Here is a 14,415-nt window from a genome sequence, read left to right as displayed (position 1 = left end):
TGGCCTGGATGGTCCTCAGGTGATGCTTCTACTCCCTCTGAGACTGACTCTGTGCTGGATGGAAGATCGTTACCAAAGAGTGTGACAGAGTTTTAGTAAACCTCAAGCTACATACAAGTCAACAGTACAAAGCAGCCTCTAAAAAGGCTAATGTAATTCTAGTTTGCATGAAGAGAAATGCAACCTAGAATCACATTAGTGTTGTAGCTGCCACATCACATTGCTGAGTGAAACTTGTCCAGAGAAGGACAGCAAAGTTGGTGAGGGTCCTGGAGATCATCCTGTGAGGAAAGATTGAAGGAACTGATATGTTTAGCCTGAAGAAGAGAAAATTAAGAGGCATTATGACAGCCACCTTCAAATATTTCAAACACTGTTGCATAGATGACAGAGCAAATATTTTTTTCTATTATTCCAGAGGATAGGATCTGAACCACTGGGTTCATATTGTAAGGACAATTATTTAGGCTAAACATTATGAAGAAGTTCCTGATGATGCAAGGTGTTCAATAACTGCCTTGGAAGGTGATGGACTCTTCTTCATTAGAGGTATTTAAGCAGAGGCTGGATGGTCACCTATGCTGGAAGCAATGGATTTCTTGCATTGGTGGGGGTTGGACTAGATGGCCTTTGAGGTCACTTCCAACTCTATGATTCAATTATTTCATTTTGTTCCTTTGGTTGGTACAAAGATAGCTAAGTTTTCAGGTTCAATTGTTTTATTCAGTTTCTCTTCCTATGTTCATTTAATGGTTTGAAACTGTGGTACTGGCTCAGGGAGAAATGAAAATATCTGTTATGTAATTATCCTCACAATTACCCCATAGATTATGTTCTGTTGAGAGACAATTGCTTATCCAAGATCATATGACACAACTGGCGCTTGGGGAAGGGCCATTGCTCAATGGTGGAACACATGCTTTGCAAAAGGAGATCCCAGGTTAAATCTCCAGCATCTTCAGGTAGGAGAAACCATAAAGAGCCACTGCCAGTCAGTATACAGTACTGAGCTAGATGGACCAACAGTCCAACTCAATATAAGTCAGTTTCCTAATAACCAAGGAATCTTTGGGCCAATGCAAAGGTTTGGATGGGTTGTCCCATGATGCTCTCCCTAACAGGGCAAATAGCAGATTGGCTGGTGTGGATTTACACTGGGAATTAGAAGAGGAAGAAGAAGGTTAAGTCCCTTCCCTAGTGCTACGGTCCTGATTTAGTTCCTGGAGTGGCCCACAACTGCTATTAAAAGAAGCTTTAAAAGACAAGTAGGACCTGAAACAGAATGTTGCCGTGTTGCCCCTGTTCAGACAACCATGCCCTAAGATACTCCATTTCACCACTCTGTTATATATTTATTTATTATTTAAATATTCCTCCCAGTAGGAGCTGTTATCTCCCTCTAACAGACTCACAGCATTCCATAGCCACAGGGAATGCTCACTGAGTTGTTTTAAGACCTTCTCCCCCTTTGCTGGAATGTTTCTAAAGATTTTTTGTACTTCTGCAAACCTTGGGGTTCCTCTAAGCATGTTAATAACCCCCTCATGTATCTCAGTGGCCTTATTGGGGGTACATATCTGTAAAATCAATAGGAATAAATACTGCTTGGGCTTAAAGGAACATAGTGGTTTATAATTTACTTAACACATTTCTTTTTTATTAATAGATAGAACTGTCTTCTTGGATCTAAAGATCCATCAAGGCCACCATTTGGTCACCTCTCAGGTACCCCTGAACAGCTCATAATCAGCATATGATGAAGATGACCATCTCTTGTTTGTCCCAAGTGTCTGATAATTGGAGGTAGTGTGCTTCATAACCATTGCAGCTATTGACAGATTGTCTGACATTTGTTCAATCACTCTAATTAGATTTTTATTATTTCAATAAATAATGTAAGTAAAGCAAACAAAATAAAAACATACATTGATGCATTTCAGTCAACATAGCTTGTGCACACATTACATGACAAAAGCTCTCACTTGTGGGTTTCGCTTCGAGATGGTCAGCAGAACTGACCATTGAAAGCAGTTCTGTTGTTACCAACAAGTTCACCTTATGGAAATATTGGGTGAAAAAATGAGCACACAAGGCAAGGCCTTTTGGTGCTGACTCTGCAGTAGGGAAACTCTCTTCCAGATTTGTTTGGCCCTTTCATTCTGGCATTCAAGAAAGTCTTTAAAACTTATCTATTTACTTAAGATAATTTTGGTAATCTAATTCAGATTATCTCATGCATTTATTTGTCTGTATTTACTCAGTGCTTGCAATGGGGAGGGAAGTGCACAAGAAGAGTCATTCCCTTTTACCTTGCTCCCCATTTAATTCATGGTCCTCTCAGCCAAACAGCTGCTGTGCTCCTCCCAGAGGGCAGTGCAATTTTGATGGAGAGGAAGTTACAAATTGGAGTTTATTTCTCTGTAACAATGGATCTCAAGAGAACTGATTACATACAAACCAAGGCAGACAGTCTATAGAAAATTAAGAAACTGCAATGTGTTTTAACCAACATAATTTAAAATTATTCTTTACAGTCCAAGACAACAACAGCACTAGACTAGAAAGGAAATGGCCTTTGCCCTGTCTAAACTTTTTTTTCTATCTAGGCTGATGGTGCAAAGCCCACCCTGTTGTTGGCCATGTCAAAGACGGAATAATACTCCTTAAGGAAGACATCACCAAGGATCCATAGAGGTTGCCCATTCTGGGAAGGCAAGTACGTGGGCTCAATTGCAACTGAACAATATCCATTATTCTGTGAAACAAAAGAAAATATCATGATGCATTTTTAAAGACATCTGAAATCATGTCTAGATTAGATCGCATGACAGGAATGCAACTGTTCGTCTGCTTACTATAACCATAATAACCCTGAATGTACTTGCCCAGAGCTTGTTTGCAAGTATATGATTCATATACATGTTATGGGAGTTAGATCTATATTACATGTGCTACAATTACAAATATCTGACTGTCCACATGTGCAAGTTTAGAACTGACTAATGCAGGCAGGACCAATAGGAGTGCCATCACAGTGGCAGAAGTGACAAAATTGAAAGTTTTTTTCACTCTTCTGTAGGTACTACAACTCTTGCTTCTAGTAATAAAAGTCAGAGCAGACCAGTCTTGGAAGATAATTCAGATGGCAATGAGAGATCCATGCAAGGTCCTCAGAATGATGACCAGGAGAAAGGCCAGGATTAAAATATCTAGATATTATTACACAAAATGCCACTAATTTCTAAAAGGCCCTGCTATCAAGAACAGAGGAAACTTAAAGATATTACTTCAGTCTCTAGATCAGCCTTTCCCAACCAGTGTGCCTCCAGATGTTGTTGGACCACAATTCCCATCTTTCCTTACAATTGGTAATGCTGGCTGAGGCTGATGGGAGTTGTGGTCCAACAACATCTGGAGGCACACTGGTTGGGAAAGGCTGCTCTAGATATTAGAACACTTAAGCAGCATGGTTTTTTTAGTTTTTTTTAAAAAGTGCAGTTAAGCAATATCGTATACATACACTGGAGACATAGGCAGAGGGAGGCAGTGGAAACTGGGATCCATTAATGACAAAGGTGATGGTGGGCATGTTCTGGACATTGTTGCAGTTCACCACATACTGTGGAAGAATACAAATGCAAAGTTAACTCTATGAGTAGGCCAGGACAGTGGTTGGTCAGATTCTATCCCCACTAGAAAGTAGACTGACAGATCAAATATGTTCAATTTATTTTATTGACAGTCATAGAGCTGATACCTTTTAGATTCATCTTGTTGTTTTTAAACCTTTTTAAAATTAATATCTGTATTTTACTGTTTTCATGTAAGCAGCTGTAAGTTTCTTTTAAAATAAAGAACAGTGAGTAACAAATTCTAAAATAAATAAAATATTCATCCATAACTTGAGGAGGTCAACAAATGCAGATACTAAACACACAAGCAACTTAAGAATTGTCTTGCTGGATCAGATGGAGATTTATCTTCTAATCCAGAATTCCCTTTCCAATAGCAGTCAGTCTTATATCTCTGTGAGCAAGATCAGCACACATCTCTTGCATTCAACTAGGTCTAGGAACACACATCTTGTGAACTCCAGGCTTGCCCTTAACCTGGGTGTAGCATCCTGGGTGTAACCTTTCAGATGGGATCTGTCAGCATACCACCTTCCGCTGCAGTGATGAGTGAACTGCAGAAATCCTCAGATGTGCCCTCAGCAGCATTCCAAGGTTCCCTGCTCCACCCACCTCTCCATTGTATTGTTCAGCTCCCACAGCCTGCAGGAAAGTCCCAATGTACTGCTGTGGGACAGTAAGCTGACATGTGCCAGTGTCTACAATTGCTTGGCAGCCTTCACTGCACCAGCCAGTAGCCTCGTTGCCAATGGCAAACCTATAGAGATAAAAGTGAAAAATGTAATGACAGCAAAGTTAGCAACAAAGGAACAAACCAGGCAGCAGTTCAAAGAAACACAGAACTCAGAACTGAGGATATTTAATAGATAGATACAAGGACAGTTACTATGGTCATGTAGGCACATGCATAGCTACATAAGATATAATCTAAAGAGGTTTGTTTTCTCCAGAGATCAATCTTTACGGGAAAGTGACAGCCTATTTTCAAATCCACGCTATTTCTCACTTTCAAATGTGATAATCTTGGAAAACCAAATTGGAAACATCCCAAAATTCAAGAATATACAAGGCTTTGATAAATAAAAGCTTCTACTGAAAGTTGAAAATGGGGTGTGTGTGTGAAATGGTAGTATCCAAGAATTTGCCTTTCAGGATTTTGTGTGTGTGTGTGCATACTCATACACAATAAACATCTACTCACAAGTAAGCCCCATTGAGTTCAATGGAGTTTAGTCTGAGGTAAGTCTGAATTGGACTGCAACCTCATTTGCCGGAATATTGTATTCAGGTGTGATATCTTGTTGCTGGGAAAAGTATTGTTTGTTTTTACCCAGTTGGTTCATTCTTTATGACTGTGACTATTCTGTGGAATTTTGTGTTACAAGTTTCACAGTCCCTGATAAAGAGTGATGAGTGACACATCTTGAATGCGCCTCTGTTGTACCACTCAAGCACAGCTGTGCACAGCTTTCATGTAGCCTTTATTTAAAAAAACAAACTACTAACCATCAGTAAGGATGCCTTCACCTTGCAGCAACAGCCACCATTTTGTTACTTATTGCTCCTTCCTCTTACATTATTATTGTTGTTTTTGGCTAACTCTCCCACTGAAATTAATAGAACTTTTAAATGCCTGGCGTTGGATGAATCAGGCTCCTCCTGGTTTTTTGAAGGTTCTTTTCCAGTGCTGGAGCAGACAAATATAAGCCCATACTGAGATATACACACAACCACATTTTAAAGTAGCAAACAGGAATAAGGCTATTTCCCTCTACAGAAAAGCTATACCTTCAAAGAGTGTAGAAACCATCTGTTATCAACTGTAAAGGGACATGGCAATGGGAGAGCAAAGCAGAAAAGCATGGTTAGATATACATGGAGTGGGGATTATGGATATCACTTACTCCTCAATACCAATCTGCCAGTAAACCTCATGAGTGACAGGTGCCCAGGCAATTTCTCCAGAGAACAGCTGATTGTCAACACCTCCTAAAATCAATTCCCCTCCATACTGAACGGTTGGCTGGCTGAGGAATGAGGAAATGGACAAAACCAGTCAAGGTTATTAATATCTTGGAGGTCTATATTTGCCTACATACATAAGAGCAGAAAACAGAATAAGAAGAAAAAACCAACAACAGTGGAGCAAATTGGGCACAGATTGCTTCAGATTAGCTAATCTTGAATAACCACCTCCCAGGATTAGATTCTTTCTCTATTAATAAGCATATATTCAGGCTGGGGAAAATTCATCCTTTCACCACTTCAATTTTGAGATCAAAGGGATGGTTAAAGTGTGTTAAGGTAAATAAGGCACTTGATTTGCATTAAGGAATCTTAAGCATAAACTCTTAATGTAGGGGTAAAGGCCATATATGATAGGAAGCGGACCTTCAGTGTTATGGCACCTACCCTTTGGAATTCCCTCCCCTTAAATATTAGACAGGCACCATCTGTGCTATCTTTTCGGTGCCTACTGAAGACCTTCCTCTTTCAACAAGCCTTTTAAGTAGAGACCTTATCCGAGTCTTCGTCTGTGTTGGAATTGCTTTTATTTATTTATTTATTTATTACATTTATATACCGCCCCATAGCCGAAGCTCTCTGGGCGGTTTACAGCAATAATTTTTTTATTAAATATTAAATATTAAATATTAAAAAATATTAAGCTCTCTGATCTCAATCTTCTAGATTGCTACCATTTGCTACTGGGCCAAGTTCAAGGTTCTAGTTTTGGTGTACAAAGTCCTATACAACTTGGAACCAGGATACCTGGAAGACTGTCTGATCCCTTATATACCCAGTCGATCACTGTGCCCTGCAGGTGAGGGCCTCCTGCAGATACCATCTTATCAGGAGGTCTGTTCCGCACAACATAGGAAATGGACCTTTAGTGTGGTGGCACCTACCCTGTGAAATTCCCTCCCCTTAAATATTAGACAGGTGCCATCTCTGTTATCTTTTCGGCACCTATTGATGATCTTCCTCTTTCAACAAGCCTTTTAAGTTGAGACCTTATCCCAGTCTGCGTCTGTGTTGGAATTGCTTTTTAATATACTTTTAAACCTTTTAAAAAAAACAATATGTTTTTTAACCTTTTTTAAAAAAAAGTATTGAAAGTTTTTTAAAAAAATGTTTTTAAAGTTGTTTTGTTTTAATGTATTTTAATATCTGTTTTTATGATGTTTGGAAGTATTTTTAGTCCTTTTGTTTGCCGCACTGGGTTCCTGCTGGGAGGAAGGACAGGATATAAATCAAATAATATATAAAGAAATACTAGATGCTTCCTGACAAAATGATAGAGTTTTGGTTCTCACCGTGAAAAATAGAAGCTGAAGATGGGTTCAGAAAGCTGCCCTTGTCTCAGCATTGACTGCATGGCAGTGTATGACCCCCCTACAGCTAGGGCAGGATAAGCCATGCCCAAAATCCCATCAAAATTGGCATAGTAGAAGGGGCTGGCGGGTTCGTCCTCACTCAGGCCAAACTCCTGGCTCTGGATGATAATGTTCTGGACCTGGGGGACAAAGAATTCAAAAAGGGTTTCACCTTCAGTCAGAATGGTGAGCTTGAATAACTCACGTTATCAACAGTAAGAATGGGGGGGGGAGAGAGAGAGAGATCAGTTTTAAGAATAATGCAAAACAGACAGACAATGTGACAAATAAAGAGGACCAAATAATTGCCAACAGTGCTGGGAAAGCTAATGAAGGTCTCTTTGCACTAGGGCTTGGAATCAAAAAAGGGCAGGATCATAAAATGACCTTTTCGGTTTTCCGCCTCAGATGTTAATATAATTTGGGCAGCCATCAGAAAGGCTCTTTGTCCCCCACAGCAAAGTGCCAATAACATAGACAGTGGTGTGTGAAACAGAACAAGCAAACCCTCAGTGCTGCCTATTGCAGTTGTTGCCCACAGCCAGCAGTATCTGGGCAACAGAAATCACAAATCTCTCTCCTAAGCTTTAGTCAGGCCCCTTGTCCTCCCGATTCTCCTTCTTTACCTTTTTACTTGTTCAGAATATTCAGATTGCACTGCTGTGTTCTGAACAGATTTCTTTTTCTTTATTTGACCAGATTTTCAAGGTTGCCAGAACACTGCACAGTGTAAGATGCATAAATGCATGGTGCAAAGGTCTCTTACCTGTACAGTATCATAGCCCAGCATGACGGTCAAGTCACCACTCCCATAGTACAGGGTATAGGTCTGCCCATTGTTGGAGTATGTAGAGGATGTACTAGGGTTGAACCTGTTGTGGTTTTCTACAGTAAAACAAAAACAAAAAACATATCTGTTTCCATGTGGCAATAAAAGATGCCCCTTGGTATATGGTTTACATTTGCCTCTCAGACTTCAGTTCACAATATCTCTGAATTTGTTACAGATCCATACTGTCACAGAATCGTAAGAGATGAAGAGACCTTGGAAGTCATCCAGTCCAAATCTGCTCAGGGCAACTGCAATGCAGGATTTAGCTACAGCATCCATGACAGCTAGCCATCCAAATTTTATTTAAATACCTCCAGCAAAGAAGAGGCTGCCACCTCCTGAGGCACTCTTTTTGCCACTGCCAAACAGCCCTTACCAGGAAGAGGTTTCTCCTCATGTTTAGCTGGAATTAGCTTTCCTGCAATTTCTACCCATTGGTTCTAATCCTGCCCTTTGAAGCAAAAGAAAACACATTTGTTTCATCTTCTGTATGACAACCCTTCAGAGATATGAAGACTTGAAGAGGTCAAGTTGCACAAGGGTGGAAACACATTGTCAAACCCATGTTTGTCAAGATACTGCAAAGATCCCAGTGGGTAGGAAAAATTATTTTAAATGGTTGTAGGAGCATTATGAAGGGAATATCTGTGTGTAGTGTTTGTCTGTGTTAAGCATTCTTCATCTACCATCAGTGCACCCAAACATATGTCAATCCAGTCTCTACATTTGCCTTTCAATGGAAATAAGATGTTTCCTTCATAATATGTTGTTCCAAATTTTGGGCGGTATCCAACTAAGTAGTTACATTAGTACAAAGATTTCCATTTCTGCAACAGAACTTCCCCTCCCTTTCCTCTCCCCCCCCTGCACCTTCATCAAATCGACTGCAAGATACTGCAATGATGGCAACCCCTAGAGCAGATTTCGGATTGCACGAGGAGAGAAGAGAATGGGGAAGCTCCACTGCACAGCCAGAAATCCTTCCGCTAATGGAACTGCTTTGCTGGATATTACCCACTAAGTTGTATCAAACAGTAGTCCTACTCGGAGTAGATCCATTGAAGTTAATGGGCATGACTAACTTAGGTCCCTTAATTTCAACGGGTCTATTCAGAGTATAATTTAGTGGGATATAACTGATGGTTACCATGACGCTTCCTTTCTGAGGCATGTTCTTTAATATGTCAACAGATTATCTGGCCACATCAAATTATTATTTTGTTCTATGTCATAATATCCATGCTGAGAGTCATACATATTTTGAACTAAAGGAGAAAAAGGACCAGCCATCCACAAAAATGCATTTAAGAGATACCAATAAATATACCATCATTCCATTCCTGTTGAAAACTGTCAATTTTAGATATACGTTTAGCTTTTTTAATAAAAAAACACACAAATCAACTAATAAGCTCACAAAAACAAATCTCTCTGCAGCTGGACATTAGTACTCACCACAAGCTTCTGTATTGCAGTACACAGATGGTACCCAGAGATTGGAGGAGCCAGTGTCCATTACAATGAGGAAGTTCTGGGGTGGAGTCCCAATACTGATCTCTCCAAAGTAGAAGGACTGGCAGGTGAGAAGGTGTTGGTAAGATGGAAGATTTCACACTTTTAAATACCTAATTCTATTACCATTCCCTGTATTTCTCAGAGCTTGGAAGATTACTTTTAAAAAGTAATAAATTACAGTTACAGTAACATGGTTCCCCAAAAGTAGTAATTACCATTACAATTACAATTGCTCTGAAAGTAACTGATTACTTTACTTTTACTCAAAAGTAATTGCTACAATTACATTTTAGTTACTTTTTTTTAAAAATTGCCTATAAGGTGCTGGCCTTGGCTGCTGCACAACCAAGTAGCCTAAAACAACATTAAAAATAAGCACACACACACAGAGGGTAGTAGAATAATTTTTTTTATCCATAAGATTAACAGAATGGCATAACAGAATCTCACATCCCCTCACCTCACCCTCAGCAATGATGATACCCCAACACACATATTTTTGTATATATATATTGCCTCCAGCTCTTTTCTCCTTCCACTCCTGTCAATTTTTAAACAACTGTTTTCTCCACCCCATCTCGCTCTCCATCTCCTCCCTCTTCACCTCCTAAGCACCCATAGAGCATGAAGGAAGAACAACACTGCACAGAAAACCCAGTTTGAAGCACATGATTTTTATTCACAAATCAGAGGAGCAGAAGACTTCCCCTGCTCCCCCCCCCAAGTAATGCGCAAAAGTAATGCTGGAAACATTACAATTACTCCTCAAAAGAAATGAAGTTACTACTCATTCTATAACCAACAAAATGTAATGAAGTTACCCACTCGTTACTCAAAAAAGTAATAAATTACAAGTAATTTGTTACTTGTAACTAGTTACTTCCAAGCTCTAGTATTTCTATTATTTTTCTCAAAAGGACAGTCCAGATAATTCAGCTTTAAAATACATCCCAGGCCAGTTCATTTGGGAGGGAAACAATACTACTCTCCAAGACCATATGGTGGGTTGATGGCAATGCTGTGTGTAAGAAAAAGGAATCAAAATGTCTTAATTTAATGCTACCTATTGTTTCATCCTACCAGTTCCCACTGATACACGCCATTTAAAAGACTCAAACCATGGCATGCCAGTTGGGTAGCAGAAACTTCTGTGGTGGAGAGCATTGGAATTTAGGAAGCTTCCTTATACCAAGTCAGCCTAATGGTCCATCTAGCCCAATATTGCCTCCATGGACAAGCAGTGACTCTTCAGGTTTTCATGCAGGAATATTTCCCAGCCCTACCTGGAAATGACAGGGATTGAATCTAGGACCTTCTGCATGGAAAGCAGAAACTCTGCCACTGAGCCCTTCCATCAAACAAAGGTTTGGCTGCTAGTCCCTTTGTAACCTGGATGAAAACTGGAAACAATATTTGGTGTATCTTGTCAATAAGTAAAAAAGATACTACAAAGCCCTAACCCTGAATGTTTCCCACTCAGAATACAAAAACTCAAAATACGTAAGAAGTGTTTTAGTAAGGCAGTTTTCAAAAAGCTGGACAAATGTCAGTATGTTGTTTTCAAAAGAGAGAAGGGCAATCACATGGAGCACTGAGCACACAGAGAGGAGTGTTCAGTTTGTTTTATTTGTTTGTTTGTTTTGAAGCTGGCAATTCGATGGAAAGGGAGTTGGATTACATCTTTACTTGAGTTCTTCCATCATCACACAAGAGGCAAGTGGAGAAGCATAGGGAGTGATGAAATTATTAAGCAATATTGTGCCCATTCAATCCGAAATTCACCATGTGCAGAGACGATTGTGTGAAATTGGTCCTGAGCAGAGCAATTATAATGTGGTATCACATAAAACAACAAAGATAAAGAAGGAAATGCTGCAGTCACAAAGCCAGATAAACTTTGACAGACTGAAAGGCAGAAAGACAAGATGGACAGAAGAAGAGAGAATGATACATATTTTTATTATTTTAATACTCACATTCAAGTAATTGGTTATTGGTTCATAAGCAACATTGTATTCATTCAAGTGGTATTTCAATGCAGGATCAATATAGTGCTTCCTCAGAAATTCATCCAGTACTCCTTTCTCCTTCATGTTCTCCCGAATGGATTTCCTTTTCTTCAGAATGATCCTGTACAGGACACAAAGATCTGAGGAGGCCAGCAGCAACATTGTTGGCCCTTCTGTGTCTCACCTATGCCTCTTTGATTCATCAGTTTCCCTTCTATCTTTTTGGTACTAGGAACATGCTACTTTATTATTTATTTTATTAGATTTTATTAGATAAATAAAAGCCTGGGAATATATATAAATAAATTCTCACAGCCTGAAAAGCTAAGATTTAATTTTGTCATGGAAAAATAAGAACATGGTTTTGCCATGAAACATTAACTGAAAATGTATGCCCTCATTTAGCTATCAGTGATATTTCCATCTCATTCATTACCATAATTAGGACACTCACCTCTCCAGCCCCTCGGACAGGTAGAGATAAGCCAGTACCAAGATCAGCCACTTCATGGTGCTCAGTGTCTTGACCAATGCAATCTTCTAGAGAATCCACAAATCCTTTTCCATAGTTGCAGCTGTTGTGGCCCTTCTTTTATATCCGGGGCAACTGTCCTCTGCTGGCTTATGTGTTTACTCTTGATTTCCAATATCATTATATATACCCAATATCTACACTTTCCATTTTCTTATGAATAATACTCAGTCCTTTGTTCAATTGGGTTTAAATACAATTTGTGCCCTTGATTTTTTTTTAAATGGAGTGATTATTTAATACCCTTTGCTAATAGTAAATAAATAAATAAATCAGTGATAAGGTATCAATAAGCCAAAGTGATAAGCTATCAATAAGCCAGTTTTCCTTGAAAATTGTTCCTATACATTTCAGAAATAATCAAGGGCAAGTTAATAATTACAGATGCTGTGACGGGTACTTACGTACGGCTAGATAGGTTCCATTTCTCTTTACTAAGATATTAGGTCATGTTAAATGGTGACCTTGGGAAGCTGTGCTAGCTAACATTACATTTAATGTCATGTTTGAGTCTAAACTGTAATCAGTTTGCACTGAATATTTAGGTTCTTGTTGATTAATATGTTAAATACAGCAGTGTCTACAAATTAACCTGTTTAATAAAAATATATATTTTATACTGCATGAACCCATTTTTCATACCACATATATTAAATAGTATCCAAGAATGGGCTGCCTGTGCCAGCCCCTCCAGCTGCCCAAGGCGTGGAGCAGCTAACATGTGGGGCTCCTTGAGACTTCACACTTTGAATGCACAAATAGCAAGCCCCCCTGGAGCAAGAGGACATTATGACATTCCTTCACTCTCAGAGGGAATTGTACAGAAAAAAATAATGGCTGTTCTCATGTACAGAAGCTAGGCAATAGATTCTACAAACCTGAAGTCTGTGTCACCATCTCCCCCTATACACCATATATCTAAAGATAATTTCGTATGGGATGGTGAGGGGGAGATAAACTCTACTTCAGCATTATTTTTAATATATAGAAGACACCCAAGACTATCAACTTCATGATACTCTGATAAGAGTAACCCTCTGATTGTTATTGACCCTAGATTACATACTGGTTCATACAATTTCATCAGTCACATATATATATTGTACACACATACATACACATTACATGCAAACCACACACACTTTTTCCTCCGTCCTAGAGACCCAGGTGAACTGTACTAAGTACACAAAAGTCTGCATAAACCCAGCTAGAATGTAGGAGACTGAGGGGGCATCCCTGCTCACTGTGTCATGAAAGTTATGTCGCCTTGTAAAAGTTATTCATAGACAAGGATGGAGGAGAAATTTTATTCCGTTTGTGACTCTTTAAAAGCAAATCTACCTAATTCACGGTTTCCAAAACTGTATATGAACCAAAACACAGCCAACCTTCGAAATTCACACTTCTCCAAATTTTGCAGTGCAGTTCTCTAGTCAAGTTATGTGTAACCAGAGCTTGGAAGTAACTCGTTAAAAATAACGAGTTACTTGTAATTCGTTTCTTTTTTGCGTAATGAATGGGTAACTTCGTTACATTTTGCTTGTAAGAGAAAGAGTGGTAATTTTATTACTTTTTAGCTGTAACTATAACGTTTCCCGCATTACATTTGGACGTTATGCGGGGGGGGGGACAGGGGCAGTCTGCTCCTGTGATTGGTGGAAAAAAGACATGTGCCTCGCACTAGTGTTGCTCTTCCCTCGTGCTCTCTATTAGGAGGCACGAGGGAGGAAGTGGAGAGCCAGATCGCGCCGGAGGGCAAGAAAGGAGAAGGCAGAAGCAGAAGAGCTGAGGTTAGTGATGATGGTGTGTGTGTGCGCGTGCGCTCCCACCGCTCGTCCTGCCGCCCCCTTCCCGCCTGTCGCTGGCCCTCCCTCCCCCGCCGCCGCCGCCTGTCGCTGGCCCTCCCCCCCCCGCCGCCGCCGCCTGTCGCTGGCCCTCCCCCCCCCGCCGCCGCCGCCTGTCGCTGGCCCTCCCCCCCCGCCGCCGCCGCCGCCTGTCGCTGGCCCTCCCCCCCCGCCGCCGCCGCCGCCGCCGCCTGTCGCTGGCCCTCCCCCCCCCGCCGCCGCCGCCTGTCGCTGGCCCTCCCCCCCCGCCGCCGCCGCCTGTCGCTGGCCCTCCCCCCCCGCCGCCGCCGCCTGTCGCTGGCCCTCCCCCCCCCGCCGCCGCCGCCTGTCGCTGGCCCTCCCCCCCGCCGCCGCCGCCGCCTGTCGCTGGCCCTCCCCCCCCGCCGCCGCCTGTCGCTGGCCCTCCCCCCCCCGCCGCCGCCGCCGCCGCCGCCTGTCGCTGGCCCTCCCCCCCCCGCCGCCGCCGCCGCCGCCGCCTGTCGCTGGCCCTCCCCCCCCGCCGCCGCCGCCGCCGCCGCCTGTCGCTGGCCCTCCCCCCCCGCCGCCGCCGCCGCTGCCTGTCGCTGGCCCTCCCCCCCCGCCGCCGCCGCCGCCTGTCGCTGGCCCTCCCCCCCGCCGCCGCCGCCGCCGCCTGTCGCTGGCCCTCCCCCCCCGCCGCCGCTGCCGCCGCCTGT

At 41.7% G+C, this 14,415-nt stretch overlaps 1 protein-coding gene across 1 annotated transcript; it reads right to left on the bottom strand.

The window, feature by feature from the left end:
* Nucleotides 1-1,981: 1,981 nt before the first annotated feature.
* Nucleotides 1,982-11,948, bottom strand: LOC133386678 (pepsin B-like). The gene is made up of 9 exons (XM_061630388.1): nucleotides 11,820-11,948; nucleotides 11,333-11,486; nucleotides 9,297-9,414; nucleotides 7,776-7,894; nucleotides 6,950-7,149; nucleotides 5,537-5,659; nucleotides 4,245-4,389; nucleotides 3,521-3,619; nucleotides 1,982-2,755 (listed from the first exon to the last, which is right to left on the bottom strand). Exons 1-9 carry the CDS (start codon nucleotides 11,873-11,875, stop codon nucleotides 2,603-2,605), a joined length of 1,167 nt encoding a protein of 388 aa, XP_061486372.1. The 5' UTR covers nucleotides 11,876-11,948; the 3' UTR covers nucleotides 1,982-2,602.
* Nucleotides 11,949-14,415: the final 2,467 nt, after the last annotated feature.

The sequence above is a fragment of the Rhineura floridana genome, chromosome 6 (genome assembly GCF_030035675.1).
Source record: "Rhineura floridana isolate rRhiFlo1 chromosome 6, rRhiFlo1.hap2, whole genome shotgun sequence".
Taxonomy (NCBI): Eukaryota; Metazoa; Chordata; class Lepidosauria; order Squamata; family Rhineuridae; genus Rhineura; species Rhineura floridana.
Note: the sequence above shows the minus strand (reverse complement) of the source record. Positions and strands in the feature narration are given on the sequence as shown.

Coding starts and splice junctions, on each gene's coding strand:
- LOC133386678 (XM_061630388.1), bottom strand. CDS start 11,875: ATGAAGTGGCTGATCTTGGTACTGGCTTATCTCTACCTGTCCGAGGGG. Junction 4,390..5,536: donor TGGCAGATTGGTATTGAGGA/GTAAGTGATATC, acceptor TTATCTCTATAG/GTTTGCCATTGGCAACGAGG. Junction 2,756..3,520: donor CCTCTGCCTATGTCTCCAGT/GTATGTATACGA, acceptor TTTGTTTCACAG/AATAATGGATATTGTTCAGT.